Source organism: Nanorana parkeri, unplaced genomic scaffold (genome assembly GCF_000935625.1).
Source record: "Nanorana parkeri isolate BGI_ZX_2015 unplaced genomic scaffold, ASM93562v1 scaffold791, whole genome shotgun sequence".
In the NCBI taxonomy this organism is placed as follows: Eukaryota; Metazoa; Chordata; class Amphibia; order Anura; family Dicroglossidae; genus Nanorana; species Nanorana parkeri.
This window is the reverse complement of record NW_017307059.1, coordinates 355,809-377,237: the sequence shown is the minus strand read 5'-3', so window position 1 is coordinate 377,237 and position 21,429 is coordinate 355,809. Positions and strand designations below refer to the sequence as shown.

The 21,429-nt window shown below is 40.5% G+C and overlaps 1 protein-coding gene across 1 annotated transcript in view; it reads left to right on the top strand.

The window, feature by feature from the left end:
• The window catches only part of UBR1 (ubiquitin protein ligase E3 component n-recognin 1), a 100,919-nt gene that overhangs the window by 61,002 nt on the left and 18,488 nt on the right, over positions 1-21,429 (top strand). The window contains 12 exon segments of the mRNA XM_018564891.1: positions 476-662; positions 1,334-1,525; positions 3,414-3,507; positions 6,306-6,458; positions 9,971-10,068; positions 13,583-13,673; positions 16,331-16,479; positions 16,580-16,635; positions 18,746-18,842; positions 19,542-19,609; positions 20,006-20,175; positions 20,774-20,784. Coding sequence (XP_018420393.1) covers positions 476-662; positions 1,334-1,525; positions 3,414-3,507; positions 6,306-6,458; positions 9,971-10,068; positions 13,583-13,673; positions 16,331-16,479; positions 16,580-16,635; positions 18,746-18,842; positions 19,542-19,609; positions 20,006-20,175; positions 20,774-20,784 — 1,366 coding nt within the window.

Here is a 21,429-nt window from a genome sequence, read left to right as displayed (position 1 = left end):
AGGAGGAGGAGGGGCCCGGGTCGGCAGCAGAGGAGGAGGCGGGCCCCGGTGACGGAGGAGGAGACGGGGCCCATCAGCGACCGTGGAGGAAGAGGAGGTGGACAGGTAAGGAGTGTGCCCAGCCCACCTGAGACCCGGCAGAGCCCATCATAGAGAGTCTGTGGTGGGCTCTGCAGGGTCACCCTCAGGTGGGCTGTGTGGGATCTCAGGGGTGCTCTGCAAGGGGTGTAACTAGAAATCGTAGGGGCCCCATAGATAATTTTGCAATGGGGCCCTCTGATTTCTAGTTACGCCCCTGAGGTCATGGTATATCTGTAAAAAAATAAGTCAAGGCAACTGAACTTGCTGTAAAAAAAAAATACAGCAAATCCAGTTGCCTTGACTTATTTTTTACAGATACAGCATTAATAAAAGATCGTATTATTATGCACCTACACTGCTGTGTCCACAATATCTCCATTTTCTGTTCTGGAAGATACAGAGCCCACAAGAGAAGGAAAAGAGGAAACGCAAAGCAGAGGCAGCAAGACTACACCGGAAGAAGATCATGGACCAGATGACTGCTCTGCAAAAAAACTTTATCGAAACAAACAAGCTGCTATATGACACCACTCAGGAAGTGCCAGGCACCTCCACTCCAACTGAAGAGTTGTAAGCTATTCGTGTATTATCAAAGTGAATATTTGTCTAATGTCACTAAAAATTCTATGTTTAGCCATTCCTTAGACAGTACCAGGGTACTACATCAAACAAAGACTTCACCTGTTTTTTTTCACCTGATCTGTGATCTAGTGAATTTATGATATTGTTGCCAGAGACAGAAGTTGGCTCACATCACTCTGAATTTCAGTTATATGCCTTGCTTAGAGCTGCATAGTACCTTTTCTACCCTGAAGCACAGTAATGGCACCCATTTCATAGGCAATGATGGAAAGAAGACTGACTAATAAAGTTACCGCTCCTTTTTCAAACATTTGAATACACAGTGTAGAAGCAGCAGTTCACTGATGAAGTTATCCCTCTGCTAGCCTCGTACGAATGTTCACAATGCTAGACTTATAGCACTGTACAAAGCAAAAGAGCTGTTACTTACTGGTGAGCCTCCCAGTCACAGTGCTGCTGTGCTGAAGACCACAGGAGGCTAATATAAAAGTAGTATTTCTGCTAACTGTATTTCCAATACTTTTAATGCCCTAATGAATATATAACTAGAGAAAGGTTTTTCGTATTTACCTGAATTTCTTCATTTAGTAAACTAGCTTTGGCTGGGTACTATGGATCCAGCAACTGGAAACCTATAATGGCTATGTATTCTGTTTTAGCTCACTGACAGCTGAAGGCTCTAAGATTGCCCTAGGTCCTAATCGTGGCCCATCTATACCAGAAAAAGAAGCGTTGACTTGCATCCTGTGCCAAGAGGAACAAGAAGTCAGACTGGACAAATCCACAATGGTATTAACTGCCTGTGTACAGAAATCTACCACCTTATGCCAGAACCGAGGAACAGCAGTCATCCACTCTGGTGGTATGTATTTGCTGGATGGCCACCAGCAGGGTTATGGTCCTTTTAACAATTGGAAGACCCTAACAGCTGTAGATCTGCAACACTGAATAGTGGCTGCCATGGCAGCACAACATTTTTTATCTAGGCAGCATGCTGCAGAGAAGGAATGTGCTCTGTATGAGAGCAGCGGCCTATGTGCAGAGTTCTGATGTGCCCCCTGCAAGTTAGAACTAGCACTCTCCAATCAAAAATGCACATGCCCCCTGCTGATTGGAGAGCTCTAGCTCTGATTTAATAGGCATGCACCGGACCACTGAAGAGAGATCACCGGTCTGAAACCTTATGTGTAGCATGCTGTGTAGCATGCTGCCCAGGAAGAGATCCCAGCAGAGTTAAACACAAAAAAGTAACTGAAATTAAACATGTTCAGAATACTATTTTATCTGCACTTTTTACCTAAATATACTGTAAAAGTATAGAGATAAGATGTTGACAAATTTGTTGGCTACAACTCATTGAAACAATTCTTCATTCCTGCACTCCTCAGACATTGTGACAGTGTCTGTTCATACTCTCTGTCACTTTTTTAAGTGGGCTCAAAGGAAGGAAGAAGACTCAGGGGGACTCCACTATTTAAAGAAAGCTATAAAAAAAAAAAGTCAGACTGGGATTTACTAAAATGCATATTAACCAGTAAGAAATCTTCTGGAGGAATGTCCTTTGGACAGATGAAAAAAACTGGAGCTTTTTGGCGAGTCCCTTCTGATGAAAACAAAAAACTTTCAAAGAAAAGAACACCATACCTCCTGTGAAACATGAAGGAGGCTCAGATATGTCTTGGGGCTGCTTTGCTGCATCTGGCACGGGGTCTATGTTGGGCACAATGAAACTTCAAGACTGCTCTGTTCTAGTTGCAGGTTATGGGACCCCCAACAGTTTAATGACCCAAAACAAACAGCTAGAAGCACCCAAGAATGGCTAAGAACAAAACATTGGTGTGTTCTGAAGTTGCCTTCTATAAACCCTGATCTGAATCCTATCAAACTTCTATGGAAAGAGCTGAAAAGTGCAGTCTGGAGAAGGCAACCTTCAAACCTGAGGCAGGTGGAGCAGTTTTCCCAAGAAGTGTGGGCAAAAATACCTGGTGGCAGGTGCAAAGGTCTCATTGACAGCTCCCTTGTTTTCCCCCAATTACACATGAGCGTGAACATTGTTTTGCCCCTTTTTTTTAAGCACATTTTTCAGGACTTTTTAGGATTTAGCATTTGTTTTTAGCCAATGGAATGCCACTTACTAAGAGGGAGAAACCATTGTCAGCCACAAAATCACACACAAATGTGCATTGTTGAGGCATTTTTTGGGTGCTCCTATTGAAGTCTGTTGGGTCAAAAATGCATGATAAAAAGCTCATACACTTTTTCAACCTTCCAGCTACAAGTGACACAACGCTCAGGTGTAAACAGGCACCATTGAAAATAATGTGATTCTTCATGTTCAGCATTGTTGCCGTTTAGCAAACACACAGCAAAATGCTAAGGTGTGAATGAGAGGGCTAAAGGTTGTCCAACAAAATAATAAATTAAGGGTGCCATCATTTTTCTCCATTACATTTTTACTTGTTTTAATATTTAAATTATTTGGCTGAATTAAAAATCAAATACAAAGTCCTTTTAATAAACATGGAATAAACAATGGCGGATGCCAATTACTTTGGTCAGTTTCAAATTATTTAGGAGGAAATTAGGGGTTCCTTTTCTTTCATGGAAGGGTCCCAACAAATTTGTCCACTTCTGTATGTTGCGAAAATGCCACTGACTACCTGTCCTTTTATTCCACTGTGTGTGTAATTGACATTAACATATTTATTTGATACAGCTCATTTGATTGTTTCTTTGTTCTTCTTTTAAAGAAACATTTGATCCACTTTTTACAAGTCTTGAGTTGTCTGCTGGAACCTTTACAGGAAGTTGTGGTCATGTAATGCATGTGACCTGCTGGCAAAAGTAAGTGATTGGCAAGATGTGGTTACCCTAGTGGGCCTATTATGATAGATGCTTTGAGGAAATCAAATGACAAAAAATTCTATAATTTATCTAATCGGTGTCAAGATCTCAGTGTTGATATCAGGGTTTTGGCTACCAATTTGGGGAGTTCTTTAAATTATTTCTAAAGGCAAAACTGTTTTAAATAGTGTAGGCAATGGCTAAAGCCCCTGTCATTTTTTTTTAGTTTTTTTGTCTCATTAGCTTTAGAAGCAGAGAATGAGAGCATGAATATATATGAATTTTTAATGCAGAGTTTACATGAAATTAGAGCTGTGATTTTATATATATATAGATCTATATAGATCTATATAGATCTATATATATACACTTAATTTTTTAATTTTATGAGTGCAATTTGCAGATTCCATTTGAGTCAGGGTAAATTAGCTTCTATCATGACTCTGCCTAACAGATTAAAGTATTTGTTAGGGTAAAATTATAAAAAGGCTAAACAAAAACAACAAAACAATGGGGGTGGTACATCTTTGCAATATATGCACATTTCCTTCCTGTGTCTTCTATCTTTAAACACCCTGCAAGTAAAGAACAGTACACGTTGATTCTGGCAAAAATGCACCCATTTGTTAAGTGTGCATTCCTAATTGCTGTGGGCTAAAAGAATTTTGCCTTTATTTCCCACTCAAATCTTATGAAGCACTTTCAATGTTATATTAAGCAGGAAAAAAGGGAGCAAATAAGAGTTGTTCATTGTTAGGGTTTACATACACTTAAAGAAGAACTCGGGGCAGAAATGTTATTAAGCCTTGCAAGGGGGGCTACCCCCGCACTGCAAGAGTTAGCTGCTCATTTTTGCCTAGGGTAAAAAAAAGAAAAGAAAAGTTATACCCGCCTGAACCAGTCCAAGAGCTGGCGGGCTGTTGGACTGGTTCCTAGAGCATCTCTCCCCTCCTCTGCAGCAGTCTAGGAATCCTCGAGTCATCATGTTCATTACAGTGTGTTGGACATCCGAGGAACATGCCATCTCTGCAGTGGAGGAGGGACAGGCTGGAGGTAGCCCTGCCAGCTCCAAAGTTCGGTTGTGTCTAACTTTTCTTTAGGCAAAAACGAGCAGTTACCCCTTGTAGCACGGGGGTAGTGGGGGTAGCCCCACTGCAAGGGTTAAAAATATTCCTGCCTGGAGTTCTTCTTTTGAGATAAGATATTAGCCTATTGTTTTCAGTGTCAGATGTCTTAGACAGACAGTGATGTCAATTTTCCAGTAGAACATGTTTACTTTACTTAGCTTAGTGAATGGGGTGAAGTTGTGCTTCAATCACCCAGTCCTGTTTTTGTTCATGTTATTTGCTTATAATTAGGTATTCTTTGAGAATTTTCACTTCACTTCACCCCATGTTCTGCTGTTAAAGTATTTCAAAAACCTAAACTTTTTTATCATTTTGGATAAAAGATTGTAAGCCCTCACGGGCAGGGCCCTCCTTACCATCTTGTCTTGAATTGTATTGTGATTGTAATGTCTTCCTTATATTGTAAAGTGCTGCGCAAACTATTGGCTCTATAAAAATCCTGTATAATAATAATAATAATAACTAGAGGTGCACCGAAATGAAAATTTCAAAAACGAAACCGAAATGAAAAAAATGTCAGGCTGAAACGGAAAATGTTTTTTTTCTAACTTTTTCAAATTTTAAAAAATATATATATTCTTTTTATAAACTTTATTTTTTTCATATTTTTATTCATTTTTATTAAATAATTTTATTTTATACTTTACATTTAGGGGCTTCAGGGAAATATTGGGGGTCTAAACAGACCCCTGATATTTCCCTTTTAAAATAGAAAAAGAGATTGAAGACATAGAGTCCTCAGTCTCTTTTTCTGCAGCCCCTGTTATCAATGAACAGGAATCCTCTATACAGAGTGTTCCTGTTCATTCATAACATGAGGACAGAGTGTGTTTACTATAACCACAATTATGAATGAACAGGAGACGATGTAGATCACTTTCATTCATTCATAATTGAGGATATAGTAAACATACTATGTCCTCAATTATTTACAAACACTCAGCGATCACTGACTGCTTGTACTCGCTCTCCATCCAGGCTGAGCGAGCAGAGCGGGTAGGAGAGCTCAATCTGACAAGCTGTCTCCGCCCACACACCGATCTCCCGATCTGTGACAGGAGGCTGAGCGGTGCGGGGAGGAGAGACGCCGGCCGCTCACAGCTATTATTAGGGATGCACCGCTATATCGGCCAGAAAATGGCACTTCCAGCATTTTGCCAAAAGTGCCATTTCTGGCCTATATATCGGCGCATCCCTAATAATAATAAATAGGACATAGGCACTGCTTTATCCAAAATGATTTAAAAAAATGAAATATCCTCTCACATCTTGTATTGTAAACAACAGGAAGTGAGAGACAATCTCTACAAAGTGAGGAAAATTCCCTTAGACAGCTGTTACTGGTATAAGTGTCCCCATTGGAAAATTTTCCACCGTATTTCTGTTCTTTATAGAACTCAAAATTTTGGATTTTATTGTCACCAGTGTAAATAGAGAGGGTAAAGCTTCCTAGCAAGGGCACAGACAGCAGTTAAAAAACTGACAGCGGTTGTAACCCCTCTCCATCCTAGAACTGGAAAAATACATATTACTCAAGCTCCTGCAGATGGAAGTCTGTAGGTAACTTTTCTGTTTACTCAAATACTGATGTTTGCTTCTAAGATATAGTAAGTAGTCTTTACACCATACTGGCACTGTTTTTTTCCTAATGTTATTCTTTGGTGTCCCTAGGTTCTTTGAAGCCATGCAGGCAAATAACCGTCAGAGACTTCATATGGATCTGATCTATGATCTGGGAAATGGAGAGTATTTGTGTCCTTTGTGCAAATGCCACTGCAACACTGTTATTCCTATCATCCCCATTGTAGCACAGCAAGTGAACAGGTAATATGAAACTTGTGGATGGAGTTTTAGGTTTTGTAATAGTTTGTTTTAGACCGAAATTCTCATCATGGGGGTTTAATTGCTAAAAATAAGTGCAAAAACAAAAGTATTGCCTTGACCCCTTACCTTAGCTTGATCCTTAGGCTACCCATTACATGTAAACACCCCATACACACCCACAGCATAAATCTTAACTAATACTCTAAGAGGGTCTACTTAGAGCGCTTCCGTCCAGCCATACGCTGAGTAAAAGCGATTTGCACGACATTCCCACCTCTAGATGGAGTCAAGGAGCATAGCAATTTTCATTGCTTTTGGCTCCATCTAGTGGAGGGAATGCCAAGCGAACAGCATTTGTCCAGTGTATGCCTGGGTGGAAGAGTTATAAATAGACCCCTAAACTAACCCTTAATCTAACCATGAAACATAATGCTAAAAGTTCTACACCCAAGAACAAACTATTTATATTTTGAACCCCTCCAACTACCTGCATGTCTTCTTTGCTAGTGTCCTGAGACAATAGACGTCTTTTCTACAGCTCTGCTGTGTTAAGACATACTCCTTTTTTGTTTTTTTTGTAAACAATTTTTTTTTCCTCTTCTTCTTTTTCTTCAGTCAAGACTCAGAGCCTGCGCTGTATCTGAAGACTCACTTGTCTGAGTATTGCTTGGGCCGAGCATCTAGAGCTACCTCAATTGCTTAGGTCGCTGGATGCCTTTATTCCCCATTCCCACCGATGTGGAAGTGGGAGGGATTACCACTGGGGAGTAAATGCTGATGTTACCTGCTGGGTGAAGTGTCACACGTGTGTCCTGAGCTCTATTTTTCACCATATCGGTCGCGAAGGCATCTTCCTGCTGCTTGTCCTTGTAAAGAGCCATGTAGAACTTTGATCTGTCCTTGCTGCCCGCCTACAGTGGCTTTGATCACCTCCGGCCATCCAACCTTGCTTCTTTCCATAAGCATTGCACTACCTTATCACCACGTGGTCCCAACATGTCTGATTCCATCCTGGGGGGGTGGGGGGTGGGTCAGGGCACAGGTATAGGCAAACTCTAGCCCTCCAACTACAAATCCCATTAGGCATTGCGAGATTCTGACATCCACAGGCATGACTTTTGGAGTCAGAAGCATGATGGGATTTGTAGGTTCACCACAGTGGGAGGACTGGAGTTTGAAGGGAAGCAGTGGAAGATCTGGTGGCTTAGTTATGAGCATTCTATACGTTAAGAGAGGATTTTTTACACCATGTCCAGACCAGAATATTTAATTTTGTCTGCATCTGAAATGCATCTCAATGTATTCCTACGATATTTCTGGGCTCTGTTCACACAAGTACAGTCTGTTCAGGTGCGGGGAGTAAAAATGCTGCCTGCACTACGTTCTCTGGTCTGAAATGCATCAAAACGCTTGTAAACACATGGCGCACTGGTGTGCACCTGAAAGCCCATTTTAAGCTAAAAACATGCATTGGAAAGTGTCAAAAGCGCATCACAGACGTGCCAAAAACGCACTGCAGCGCGTTTGCAGAAACTTATTGAGATCTGGTCTGGACATGGTGTAAACAATAGCGCACTTACTTACACTTGTCTTAACATTCCTGGCGGTAATCCCGAGTGTGGCTCGGGGGTAAATTTTCCGTACCAAAAGCGGTAACCCCCCGAGCCACACTCAGGCGTCTTCCGGGTTCCTTCCCAGCGAGCGCCGGCATTGCAGGGGGGGCAGAACCGGCGAGAAATTCAAAAGTAGAAAATAGAAAAAATACTGAGATAGTCATACCGCCCGGGAGGTTAAAGGACCCAACTAATAAGCTGTTGGAAGTATTTTCAAGAGCTTTGCACTTGCTGGAGGGCTTGCCCTTCCCTTCATCCTAAATTGGACATGTTTGTCTCCAGGTAAAGGAATCCGCTAGCGAAAAAGCAGTGGATGCTCTGGTTTCTCAGTTGGGATCAGTACACCCTGATCTATGCCTTTCTTTCCTTTTAAACTTTTTTTATGGCCTGCATTGCTGGATCGAGCTGGTGGGCATTCTAGTGACCCTTATTGCTCTGGACTGGCCCAGATGGATGTGGTATGTCCACCTGGTAAGACTCCCAGCAGAATTTCTGTGGGCTGTACTGTATTGTTAGGGTCTGAATTGCCATCCTGCTTTGCGGCCAGTTACTTTAACGGGATGGTTGTGGAAGCCCAGGTTTTGAGGGACAGGGCTATCTGAGTCTTTGATTCCTATGATTCTAAAAAGCTAGGAAATCCACTTCTTGTATATACTGTCCTCCAACATGGAAGTCATACTCCACTTGGTGTGAGTCTTGAGGCTTCCACCTCAAGAGTTTCTGCGTGGGACGGATTCTCTACTTCTTGCAGCTAGGTCTGGACCAGCTTCTGGCTCTCAGCACTATCAAGAGTCCGGTTTCTGCCTCTCCAATTTTGTTTTGGAGACCGTTGGCCGTTCACTGTTAATATCTGTTATATGTATTAATATCTTTATACCGGGGTCTGCCATGTAGCTTCACTTGTCCCTTCCCCTGTGACTCCATGGGGTCCGAATTTAGTACTCTCTGTGCTTCAGAAACTGCAGTTTGAACCCATTAGACACTTTCTTTTTTCTTCTCTCCCTGTTTGTGGCAAGTGTCTGAACCAGAGTCTTTATCCTTTAGGAAACCCATTTTTGGTTTGGCATAGGGACTAGGTGGTGTTGAAGATTTGTTTTTGCCTTAAGCTGGCCATACACTGCTTAGATTTTCAAAAGAACTTTCATACGAAAGAACGTTCGTTCAGCTTTCTATTAGTTGATGGGGTCAAATTCACAATCGATTTCGACCATAGTGATGAAAAAAATTCCAAGGAGCAGGGTGGAATTTTTTTTCCGACAAATGTAGTTTTAATTCGGGAAACTCCATTCATTTAAAAATCCAACATTAAAAGCACAACATTTCGTTTGATATTCGTCAAGTGTCTGATGGCATTATCGGGTGGTAAAGAAAGATCTTTCGTACAAACGCTCATTGAGAAATCTTCTAGGGTATGGCCAGCTTTAGGTAGTTTCTGCCTTTCACTTTAGCAAAGACATTGTTCTCCTGTCCTGCTTCAGTTCACCAAAAGCAAATTTCCTTCCATTGGTAGATGTGGTGCAGACTATGAGAGTCTATCTCTTAGCCACTGCTTCTTTCAGGAACACAATCTCTTTTTACTTTCCCGGATGGACCCCATATGGGTGCTGCAGCTTATTGTTCCACTATCTCTAAGTGGCTCATAAAGACCATAATTCAAGCTTATGTTCTCAAGGATAAGGTTTCACTTAAAATACACTTTAATGTTCTCAAACACAAGGCAAAGTCCCCTTATTTCAGAAATTCCCATGATCAGTTTTTACTGCTGTTGATTTCCTATTTTAATAAAGCCTAAAGGATAATTAATTAATTCATGCCTATTTTATCTATAAAAAGATTATTTTGTAATGCTAAATTCTCATTTCATTTGCATGTACATTCAATTTATAATCTTCTCTACAGTGCTGATGCTGAAGCCCTGAGACAAGTATTGTCCCTTTCATGCTGGCTGGACGTTGTGGCAACCAGAATATCAGGATGCAATCTAAAACTCCCTAAAGGTTTTTCTATTCTTTCAATGTATATTAAGTTAATTGACTTCATATAACATTTCCTTTTCCTCTTTTGAAGGGAAGAAATGGCAGTTTGTTCTTTACAAGTACACACGGTTTTATTTAAAGGGAAAAAAATTGTGCGTTTTCACATAGCACATGATTTTTCTTTCACGGTAGTAGGGATGTGTGCCCACAGGTGAGCAGGTGACACGGGATCCCCCAGGGCGTGGAATCTAAGGGCCAGCCGGTGTTCTGCCTGGGGATCCCCTCACGGAAGTTTGGACTTAGCTGTTTGTTGACCCCTGGTCACGACCCCTGGGTTCACCCTGCTCATGTGGAGAGTACACGAAGACAAAGGACAGAGTGCAGGTAGGGATGGATGGAGCAAAAGGAGATCCGGATAACAAGCCAAAGGTCAGTGCGGGCAGCAGACAAACGTAATTAGGAGAACTAGGTCAAGTCGGTACACGAGAGATCAGTCCACAGGCAGCCGGGTCAGGAACAAACGCACAGAAGGAGCTCGGGAACAAGTGTTGCTCAAGCAACCAGAATCAAGTCTGCACAGGATTTAAATAAGAAAAGGGCTAGGAGGCAGGACAGGAAGTAGCAGGGAGGAAGGTATATTACCCCTAGCTGATAGCACAGTGCAGCAAGAGGAGAGCACATGCTTGTGGAACCACAGGTGCCAGCAGACCCACAGCAGCAAAAGGTAAAAACACATGTAAACAGTGAGACACAGATCAGCTCCGCAGGTGATCTGTGCCATTTTCTCTATTGTCCATTGAGGGTCACAGGAGAAATAGACACAAGGCACATAACAAAATGGAGGCCAGCCCCTTAAAGATTATACCCTTCGACACTAATCTTGCCCAGTTTTAGCATACTCCAGGAGAATGGATGTTTCCTTCCCTTCTGCTATTTTTTTTTTTTAATTTGCATAAATCAAATTTTTCTTGTACCGTCAACAGCTACTGGTAGATTTAGGCTGGATATTGTACATTCTGAAAGTCTGTCTAGTAAGCCAATGAGTGCAGCCTTTTCCAGGTCATTATGTGTACTGAAGCTCTCTCTGTAATAGTCCTGCTTTCGGCAGTTACACCACCATCTGTGTTCCAGCTAGCACAAGACTCCGCTGTTAAAGCAACCCTTTACCCCCTTTCACTAAAAATCACATCAGCATGCAGCTCTGCATGCTGATTTAGAATTATATTACATTCATTAGTAAAAAAAACAACATATTTTTTATTTATTTACAAATAGTTTATCCATTTCCAGGTCCAGTTTTGGCACAAATGATGTAATGTGCCCAAGTGTTGCTTCCTGGGAAGATTACATCAGCATAGCATTGCTGGGAAATCTCATCTGTAATGTCATGAGATCTCAGGGAAAGGAATTTTCCTCACCTGAGATGATGTGCATGGTCACATGTCCTAGTCACAATTGTCAGAGTTCCAAGAAATAAAGGGAGATCTAGTAATCTGCCCTTAGTTAAAATGGCCACTGTCAGGAGACTGGGAAAGAAACAAAGAAATAAGGTATGCATACAATACAAAGCCTACAATTATCTAGAAGTACCTGTATGTAGATTGTCATTACTAAACATTTCTAAAGCTCTGTTTGTTATTTTAAAGATTTGGGTAAAGTTCCTCTTTAATGTCAGGCCAGTACCTCTTGAGTTATTGGGACCAGAGCTGTGGCAGTGCTTGCCTAATTGTAAGTGGCTGAAGAAGGCTTTATATTGTGTCATGGATTCTTTCTGCTGTGTTTTTCCTAGGCTGTGTGTGTTTTGTTACAAGAGCGGCTGCAGTTGCTTGGACACCGTATTGGGGGTGGCACGTGTGTACTTTCAGCCTGTGCTTTCATCGACATTGCAGCAGGGTGCAGTATTTTGCAGATGGGGTGAACCCTCCTTTTTGTTTTTGCAGAGCATATTACAGTAATACCTTGGTTTACAAGTAACTTGGTTTGAGAGTGTTTTGCAAGACAAGCAAACATTTCTGAAAAATGTTGCCTTGATATACAAGCAATGTCTTGCAATAAGAGCAAAATTTTGTAGAAAAGCACCACCCGAATAAGGCTGTAGCAGTGCGAGCAATGAGTCTGTTTAACAACAACGCAATGTCACATTGGATAGATTCCTTGTTAAGGTTTCACGAAATGAAAAAGATTCCATTGAGTCAAGAGATAGTAATGATTCCGTTAGTGATAGTGAAAGTCGTCCTACACAATAATCCTCCTCTCTCTTGTCCCCCTCACACCAGCCACAAAGGTACCGGTATTTGGTTTATTTTTCTTTATATTTTGTACAGTATTATATTTTGTACAGTATTATAATCATTTTTATATGAATATTTTTGGGTTGTGGAACGAATCATCTGAATTTCCATTATTTCCTATGGGGAAATTCGCTTTGATATACAAGCGCTTTGGATTACAAGCATGCTTCCGGAACGAATTATGCTCGTAAACCAAGGTATTACTGTATTTACATTTGTTCTGGTGACCAGGTATTGTAACTGCCCAAACTACAATTTAATTTTCCTGCCAGCGTCTTCTTTCGCTAGCATAGACAGTGGAGCTAGGATGAGCGTGCGTGAATCAAACACCTTGCTTTTCCCGCGGCTTTCACCTGTGGTAACCTCTTCAGGGGCAGCTCCCCACACACCTTCACAGCTCTGCACACAAGAGACAGGGATCTGTTTGGCCTATGCCTGCAGTAATTTGGTCAGACAACCATCACCGTGCACCATTTGTGGTCCAGAAGCTTTTCTTTACTCAGCTGGTCTTTGAGTATTGACTTCCTCATTCTTAATGGATGTCTTCTACACAGCAAGCAGTTAGTTATGTAAACCTAGACTACTAGAGTTAAAACAAACACTGGTCAAACATGAAAAAAACATATATTTACCTTTTTGCTAAATTTTTTTGTCTTTAGATCTTTAGAATTAGGATAAATATAATATAAAATACTTTTTACAAGACAATAAAAAGGAAGAAAGCTGTTTGTCCTATGTAGTACTTTGGTTTCATAAGTAAAGAAGTTTGTGCCAGATCATTAGGTCCATAGCTAAAATGTAAACTGCCCTGGTCCTTAAGGAGTATACAAGGACAAGAGTGTTTGTGTTTTCAGTTTCGGATAAAGCGTGGAAAGGTTAGCACCCTTGTCAATTTTTTTTCTTTTTTGCTGTATCGATTCCCTGAGGGTAGTTTCAGCCTCCATATTTGTCCTTGTGATCACTGTCACATAGAAAGAAAGTGATGTGAATTTCTCAATATTTCAGTTGTCAACAGTTCTTGTTGCTTGTTTGGGGCAGGAAAAGAGAGGAAATCTCCTGAATGTATCACAGACAGCAAAAAAATAACAGATTCAGGTTTCAACCCCTTCTTACTCTGAAAAATATTATGGCTATATATGGTTAAGCAGTGCAGCCAATAACTTTTTCACTCATGTAGTTGAAGGCTTTTGTACAATGGGGGCGGGAGTCAAATTGCTGACTTTCTATTCATTACTTTCTGATAGGAGATAAATCCATATCACCTGAATTCTTGAACACTGGAGAAAATCAAAGCCATGAGTTTCGCTCCATTCTCAGCTTTGGGGTACAAGCTCCGTGAGTATTCAACAAGATAACCCAGCAGAGGCATTTGTTTGCTAGGTAGTTGCTGAGCCCCAATGGCCAATGGTAAAGACGCTGTTAGTTTTATGGTTCTGTTACAGTAATACCTTGGTTTACAAGTAACTTGGTTTGAGAGTGTTTTGCAAGACAAGCAAACATTTCTGAAAAATGTTGCCTTGATATACAAGCAATGTCTTGCAATAAGAGCAAAATTTTGTAGAAAAGCACCACCCGAATAAGGCTGTAGCAGTGCGAGCAATGAGTCTGTTTAACAACAACGCAATGTCACATTGGATAGATTCCTTGTTAAGGTTTCACGAAATGAAAAAGATTCCATTGAGTCAAGAGATAGTAATGATTCCGTTAGTGATAGTGAAAGTCGTCCTACACAATAATCCTCCTCTCTCTTGTCCCCCTCACACCAGCCACAAAGGTACCGGTATTTGGTTTATTTTTCTTTATATTTTGTACAGTATTATATTTTGTACAGTATTATAATCATTTTTATATGAATATTTTTGGGTTGTGGAACGAATCATCTGAATTTCCATTATTTCCTATGGGGAAATTCGCTTTGATATACAAGCGCTTTGGATTACAAGCATGCTTCCGGAACGAATTATGCTCGTAAACCAAGGTATTACTGTATTTACATTTGTTCTGGTGACCAGGTATTGTAACTGCCCAAACTACAATTTAATTTTCCTGCCAGCGTCTTCTTTCGCTAGCATAGACAGTGGAGCTAGGATGAGCGTGCGTGAATCAAACACCTTGCTTTTCCCGCGGCTTTCACCTGTGGTAACCTCTTCAGGGGCAGCTCCCCACACACCTTCACAGCTCTGCACACAAGAGACAGGGATCTGTTTGGCCTATGCCTGCAGTAATTTGGTCAGACAACCATCACCGTGCACCATTTGTGGTCCAGAAGCTTTTCTTTACTCAGCTGGTCTTTGAGTATTGACTTCCTCATTCTTAATGGATGTCTTCTACACAGCAAGCAGTTAGTTATGTAAACCTAGACTACTAGAGTTAAAACAAACACTGGTCAAACATGAAAAAAACATATATTTACCTTTTTGCTAAATTTTTTTGTCTTTAGATCTTTAGAATTAGGATAAATATAATATAAAATACTTTTTACAAGACAATAAAAAGGAAGAAAGCTGTTTGTCCTATGTAGTACTTTGGTTTCATAAGTAAAGAAGTTTGTGCCAGATCATTAGGTCCATAGCTAAAATGTAAACTGCCCTGGTCCTTAAGGAGTATACAAGGACAAGAGTGTTTGTGTTTTCAGTTTCGGATAAAGCGTGGAAAGGTTAGCACCCTTGTCAATTTTTTTTCTTTTTTGCTGTATCGATTCCCTGAGGGTAGTTTCAGCCTCCATATTTGTCCTTGTGATCACTGTCACATAGAAAGAAAGTGATGTGAATTTCTCAATATTTCAGTTGTCAACAGTTCTTGTTGCTTGTTTGGGGCAGGAAAAGAGAGGAAATCTCCTGAATGTATCACAGACAGCAAAAAAATAACAGATTCAGGTTTCAACCCCTTCTTACTCTGAAAAATATTATGGCTATATATGGTTAAGCAGTGCAGCCAATAACTTTTTCACTCATGTAGTTGAAGGCTTTTGTACAATGGGGGCGGGAGTCAAATTGCTGACTTTCTATTCATTACTTTCTGATAGGAGATAAATCCATATCACCTGAATTCTTGAACACTGGAGAAAATCAAAGCCATGAGTTTCGCTCCATTCTCAGCTTTGGGGTACAAGCTCCGTGAGTATTCAACAAGATAACCCAGCAGAGGCATTTGTTTGCTAGGTAGTTGCTGAGCCCCAATGGCCAATGGTAAAGACGCTGTTAGTTTTATGGTTCTGTAGTGATTTCAGATTATTTGTCTCGTAAAAATGACTAACACACTAAGGTGTTACTTAGCAATTCAAACTATATTTATTCAGCAGTGAAGATCAGTCAGTCCCACTCACTAATATTCTTATGCCACAGCTCATATATACAGTTTCTTACTGTATATATGAGCTGTGGTCAAAGCTGACCTGGTACAGTATATATTGACATTGGTCAGGTTTGATAACATTTGTCCATTGGTGTGCATGATAAAGAAATTAAAAAAGTGGACATGGTGAGACGTGTGTGTGGCTTTGTTGGAAGTACAGTGCATTTTGGTCATTTGCATTAATTTTGCGTTTTACTGCATGTTACTGCAAACCACAAGTGTGGAGCCAGAGAGAATAATGCAGGCAGATCACTTCAGGGGCCAATATATGAATAGTATGCCATTAGGAAAACTTCTTGTTACAACCAAGGACTTTGTTTGGTTTAAAAACTGGACAAGAAAAATGACAGGTTAACGCTGATATACCATTGGAAGCATGGATGAGAAGACATTTTACTTATAGTTTACATTTCATGCATCAGCCCTAAATGTTTTCAGGCCTTCTCCTGTTTCGCTTTTCTTGTCAGAAGAAACGTTATAGATATCTATCTAAAATGGCTTAGTGTTGCAACATGAATAAAAACATGTTTGAATATGTATTTCTGAGTAGTGGTAGTGGCTATTTTTAAAATGTGCTAGGCACTTTACCTTTCATGGGCAAAGGAAACCATAACTAACGGTAATTCTTTATAAACTAGGCCAAATTATTCTGCCAGCACAAAAGAAATGCTGGTCCACTTTGCCACCACTGTGTACCGAGTAGGCCTGAATGTTCCACCAAATGAAACTGACCCACGTCTGCCTATGATGACATGGAATACGTGTGCATATACAATTCAGTGCCTTGGTAAGGCTGATTTCCAGTTATCCATTCACAGAAATGCATACAATTTGCACAGTCACATAGAGTATCAGTCATGTCTATAACAAGCCTTGTTTTGTTTCAGAGAATTTACTTCAAGATGAAGACAAGTCTTTGTTTGGGTCTTTGCAGAATCGTCAGGTAAGAAGGTCAGAGGACAGGGTCAAGTGATTAAATGTTAGACGGCAGGTTCTCAATGCTTTCTGACGCTTAAGAGCATTATCTCGACCTTGGCTTAGACTGTGCTGCTTTATATTATTACCTCTTATAACTAGAGCCACGGGTGATAGCTGTGCATTAGATTCCTTGTATCATGGCCTCTGTACTGTATTAACCAGCCCTCACGGGCAGGGCCCTCCTTACCATCTTGTCTTGAATTGTATTGTTATTGTAATGTTTTCCTTTTATTGTAAAGCGCTGTGCAAACTGTTGGCGCTATATAAATCCTGTATTATAATAATAATAATAACCACAATCTGTGGATGAGCTGATGCTGATTTTACTAACCTCTACATCAGGTATGGGCTTAATGCCATGGATTCCACTATTGATGATCTGTTCCATGCTGTTCTCCTGGTATAGCTTAGTTCACAATATACAGTTTTAGAAGAAGATTGTGAATTTTTCCCTATTTTTATGTGAATGGCTCCTAAACTTTGATCTGATCTGTATCTCTTGTCTAATAAATTAAAGAAGTATCATTAAACATTCACAATATGTAAGACTGGTGTATCTTTATTGAAGAAGTTAAAAAATGAAGGTCACTGATAGAAACGGCATCTGAACCTATAGGACTAATACATCTTACAAAGAGGGTTTTCGGATTTAGTTATTCCAGTCAGTTCGGGTGTGGCTTGTACCTGACCTGTCATATAAAAAAAAAAATAACAGTTTTAAAACCCAACTCTTCCCAATGGAATTAAGCGGATGTGCAGTATTCCCCAATCAAAATTATTTCAGAAGAGGCCAAAAGTATTGCTGAAGTTTACTAGACAGAAGGCTGCAATATACTTCTAATGGCTTTGACCTGCAGCTTTCCCTAGTTATAGTAGTTACAAATGGAGGACATTTAGCAAAATTCTCCCGATTGGGGTCCAACAAAGATGAGTGCAAGGGAATAACATACAGCCCAGAAACTGTTACAGACCTCTAGGGTGTCAGGAAAGGATCTATTGTTGTCTGTTGAAAGAAAAATATTAAGCATGAGTGGGGCTCATGAGAGGTTACAAATGAGAAATCCACTGTCATCTCAACAAATTGCTCCCTGTATCAGGTTTGCTAAAGGCCACCAATGGTGTTACACAGCACTATCAACAATGTTTAAAGGAGAACTATGGGGTCAGTGTTTTTCCCCATAGTTCTCCTTAGGGTAACGGGAGGACACAAACTATCGTCCTCCCGTTACCCTAAGCTCAGTATACCGCGAGCTACAGCTCGCGGTATACTGAGACGCCGCAGCCGGAGCGGATCCCGACTTAGATGACGGGATCCGCCCAGCTGCGTGAGTGACAGCTGGCTCTGGCTATCTGGAGGCAGAGCCAGCTGTACCCGCCCCCTTCCCCGTCCTTTCCGCCAGTCAGCGCTGGCAGATCGAAGTGAGGAGAGGGGAATCCAGCCCCTCTCCCTGTCACGGCAGAGAGCCGTGACAGGATCGAGAGGTGAGCGAACCCGATATGTGTTCGCTCACCTCCCGATCTACTGAGCCGACCTGTGACAGTCTCGTTGTCACAGGTCGGCTAGAACTATGAGGTGAGTGAAAAGTACTCACCTCATAGTTCTCCTTTAATGGGCTTCACTTTTGCCTTCCAAAAATGTATTTTGGTCCTTTAATGCGATAGGAGCTCTCATTGACCAGTAGGATGATCAGGAGGTGGCCTCTTCAGATAAACACAGTTACCATCACTGTGTTTGCCTGATGAAGGGACCATGTTCGGTCCCAAAACGTTGCTTTTACACTGTGCCATAATGTCTGAATAAAAGAGGCGTTCAACACATTGGACCTTGGAGTGTGAGTGACTTCTTTTGGACATTTCTATTATAATGACAGGAACAAGGGGTTGGAGAAATATTTTAGTCCCAGCCCAGAAGGTGAACCTTAGAAGCAGAGTAAAGGGATGGAGCTCTGGTCTATATTTACATCAGACACACTAATAGGTTTTATCCTGATTTTATATTCTGTTTTGGGAAATAAAAGTGGTATTTCATTTTCTGATTTAGTCTTATGTAACTGTCTGGCTGTCCTTTTCTGTAGCACTCTGGTCTCAAAGCCTTAGTGAAGTTTGCTGAGGCACAACGAGTTACAAGTGACCAGACCACAATACAGACCCATCTGGTGCAGTTACTGGCAGGTAATATGTATGTTTTAAGTGCAGTTTTATGCTTCTTTTTTCGCTTAATGAAAAATTGAAACAGTATATAAACAAAAGCATTCTGTAACATGTTCTTTTCAGGCTTGAATAGTCTAAGATACCAATTTATGAAATAAGCAAATATTAGACAGACTGTGGGTAAAGAAGATAAAGAGTCTAATAGAAAACAGTGCTTGAGAAAAGAAGGTTCAATATGAAACTGTGTCTAGTTATTAGTTCCATAATGTCTGATCAGAATTTGAACTCCACAATGTAATCTTTTCATGCTAAAGCTGATCATATACAGGGCATTTCTCTAGAACTTTCAACCAGCTTTCAATGGCAAAAAGTATTGAACAGATTAAGGCAGCCTACCCACCACTAACAGCCTAGATGTTTATTATGTTCACTTGGCAGTGCTATTGAAAGGTGGCCTTGTCTGATATTGAACGTGCAGTTCCAACACTTAAGCGATTGGTCTCTCTTCAGAGCAGCCGCTACATAGGCAAAAGTTGCTAACTGTTTGCATTGTTTTCAAATATTGTATAGTGTATAGCCAGTTTTAGAGTTGTATAGCCAGAAGTCTTGCAGATGTATTCTATTCATACTTGTAGTTTCATAACAGATGTTAAAAAACATTTCTCATTTTAGGTTTTAGAACACTTTACCCTAACTTCTTTTTTTAATCTTCACTGACAGTGTTTATGCCGAATTTAAAGCTTGAGGGAACTCCATCCTTTCTGTCTGTGGATGCATTCCATCTTCTGGTAAGTGCCTCTTTTATTTCATTACTTCACAGTACCTATGTGCATATTCTGCCCTATACAGCTACTCATAAAGAAGAGCATCAGGCAGAAAAGAAAAGGTAGTAACAAATATGTGGATAACAACTTGCCAGTGTCTGGTATTTCTTTCTGGGTGGAATATATTGCTTTCCCCCTGAAACAACCATATATAGGCAGAGTTTAATCATTTTTCATCAATTTTCCTAAGGTCAGATTGAAAAGCAAGCAGTCGGACAGATTGGAAATCTTTGGATAATTTTCATAGGGCTTGTATCGTGTGTGGTATAATTTTCATAGGGCTTGTATCGTGTGTGGTATATGGAATTTTGTTCTACTGCTAATTTGATGTGTAATTTTTTCCTTTTCTCTTTAAACTAGGTAGGGTCAGTTTTGGCCTTCCCATGTTTATACTGGGAAGAAGGTGTGACTCTCCATCCTTCATCCCTGGTCTCTGCATACAACCATCTCTACCTCTTCCGTCTTATCACTATGACCCACATCCTGCAAATAATTTTTACCTCCACTGCAGGTAAACCATATTAAACCACGCAATGCCTTTTAAAAGTATGTACTTTTAAGTTTGTTATATTTCATAGTAAATGTTATTTTTTATCAGTGGCTTGCTCTCTGCTTGTAAACTAAAAGTGTATTGGAGTGTAGAAGAAGTTATAATGGATTCCTTTCAAATGTAAGGAAGAGTAAAGTTATCTTGTGAATTCTAGCATTACCAGATGTTATCATTGACCTTTGGTATGCAGTATTTCAATTCACATGAGGGCTGCTTGCAGTGTCTTTTATGGCTCTTTAAAGTAACGCTATACTCAGTAGGTAAATCTTAAAAATACATTCAAGTACCCTAACCATTAACAAAACTGTATTTTTTTTGTGTATCACTCAGCTGTAGATCCTGAAATCATCTCTGAATTGGTGCTGACACTGGAGGTTGGCTACTTTTCTTCCCCATGGTCCCTGTATGTGTTGTAAAGTAGTCACCACTCCAAGGTCACTCCTGTGATGGACTACAATCTCATGTTTAGTTTACTAATTCGTATTGAGATTGTAGTCCATCACAGGAGTGAGTTTGGAGCGATGGCTACTTTATAACACACCCGAGGAACATGGGGAACAAAAGTAGCCCACCTCCAGCAGGAAGGACAGTGTCAGCACCAATTCAGAGATGATTTGAGGATATAGATACATTTTTGTTAATAGGTAAGGTACTTGAATGAATTTTTAAGGTTTAACTCCTGAGTGTAGTGTAGCATTGAAAAGCATTCTGTATCTGACCAGTATAAATGATATACTGGTCACTTCACATAAAACATTTTAGTGCCAGAAAAACTGCAACCTATTCTGTCAATTAAATTTGCTTCTTATGGTGTCCTCATACTGTACCTCTGACTGTCAGAAAACACTGTGGCTATATCACAGCTGATCAGATGAAACAGTCTCAGATCCCATGATGCAATGCCACCTTTCATTGCTTTTCTATATGTAAGCTGCTCTTTCCATGAACATAATGTAGCAGAGGGGGTGATCCCAGATACATTCTTTTCAGGAGTGACAGATAAGACTGCACATTTCCGCTCTCCTGTTGCAGGTAAAATCGGCTAAATTGATAATGGTTGTATTTAACTATCAAAAGATCATTCTTTTAAAGAAACTGGGGTTGTTCTTTAAATAAGCATTTAACCCATGTGCTGCCTGTTTGTAATACTCTATTAGTCGTTCTTTACACACTCCCCATGAGTGTTTGTCAAAAGACATTCTAGTCTGCCCCTAGTTATCCAGCATGAGGTCCA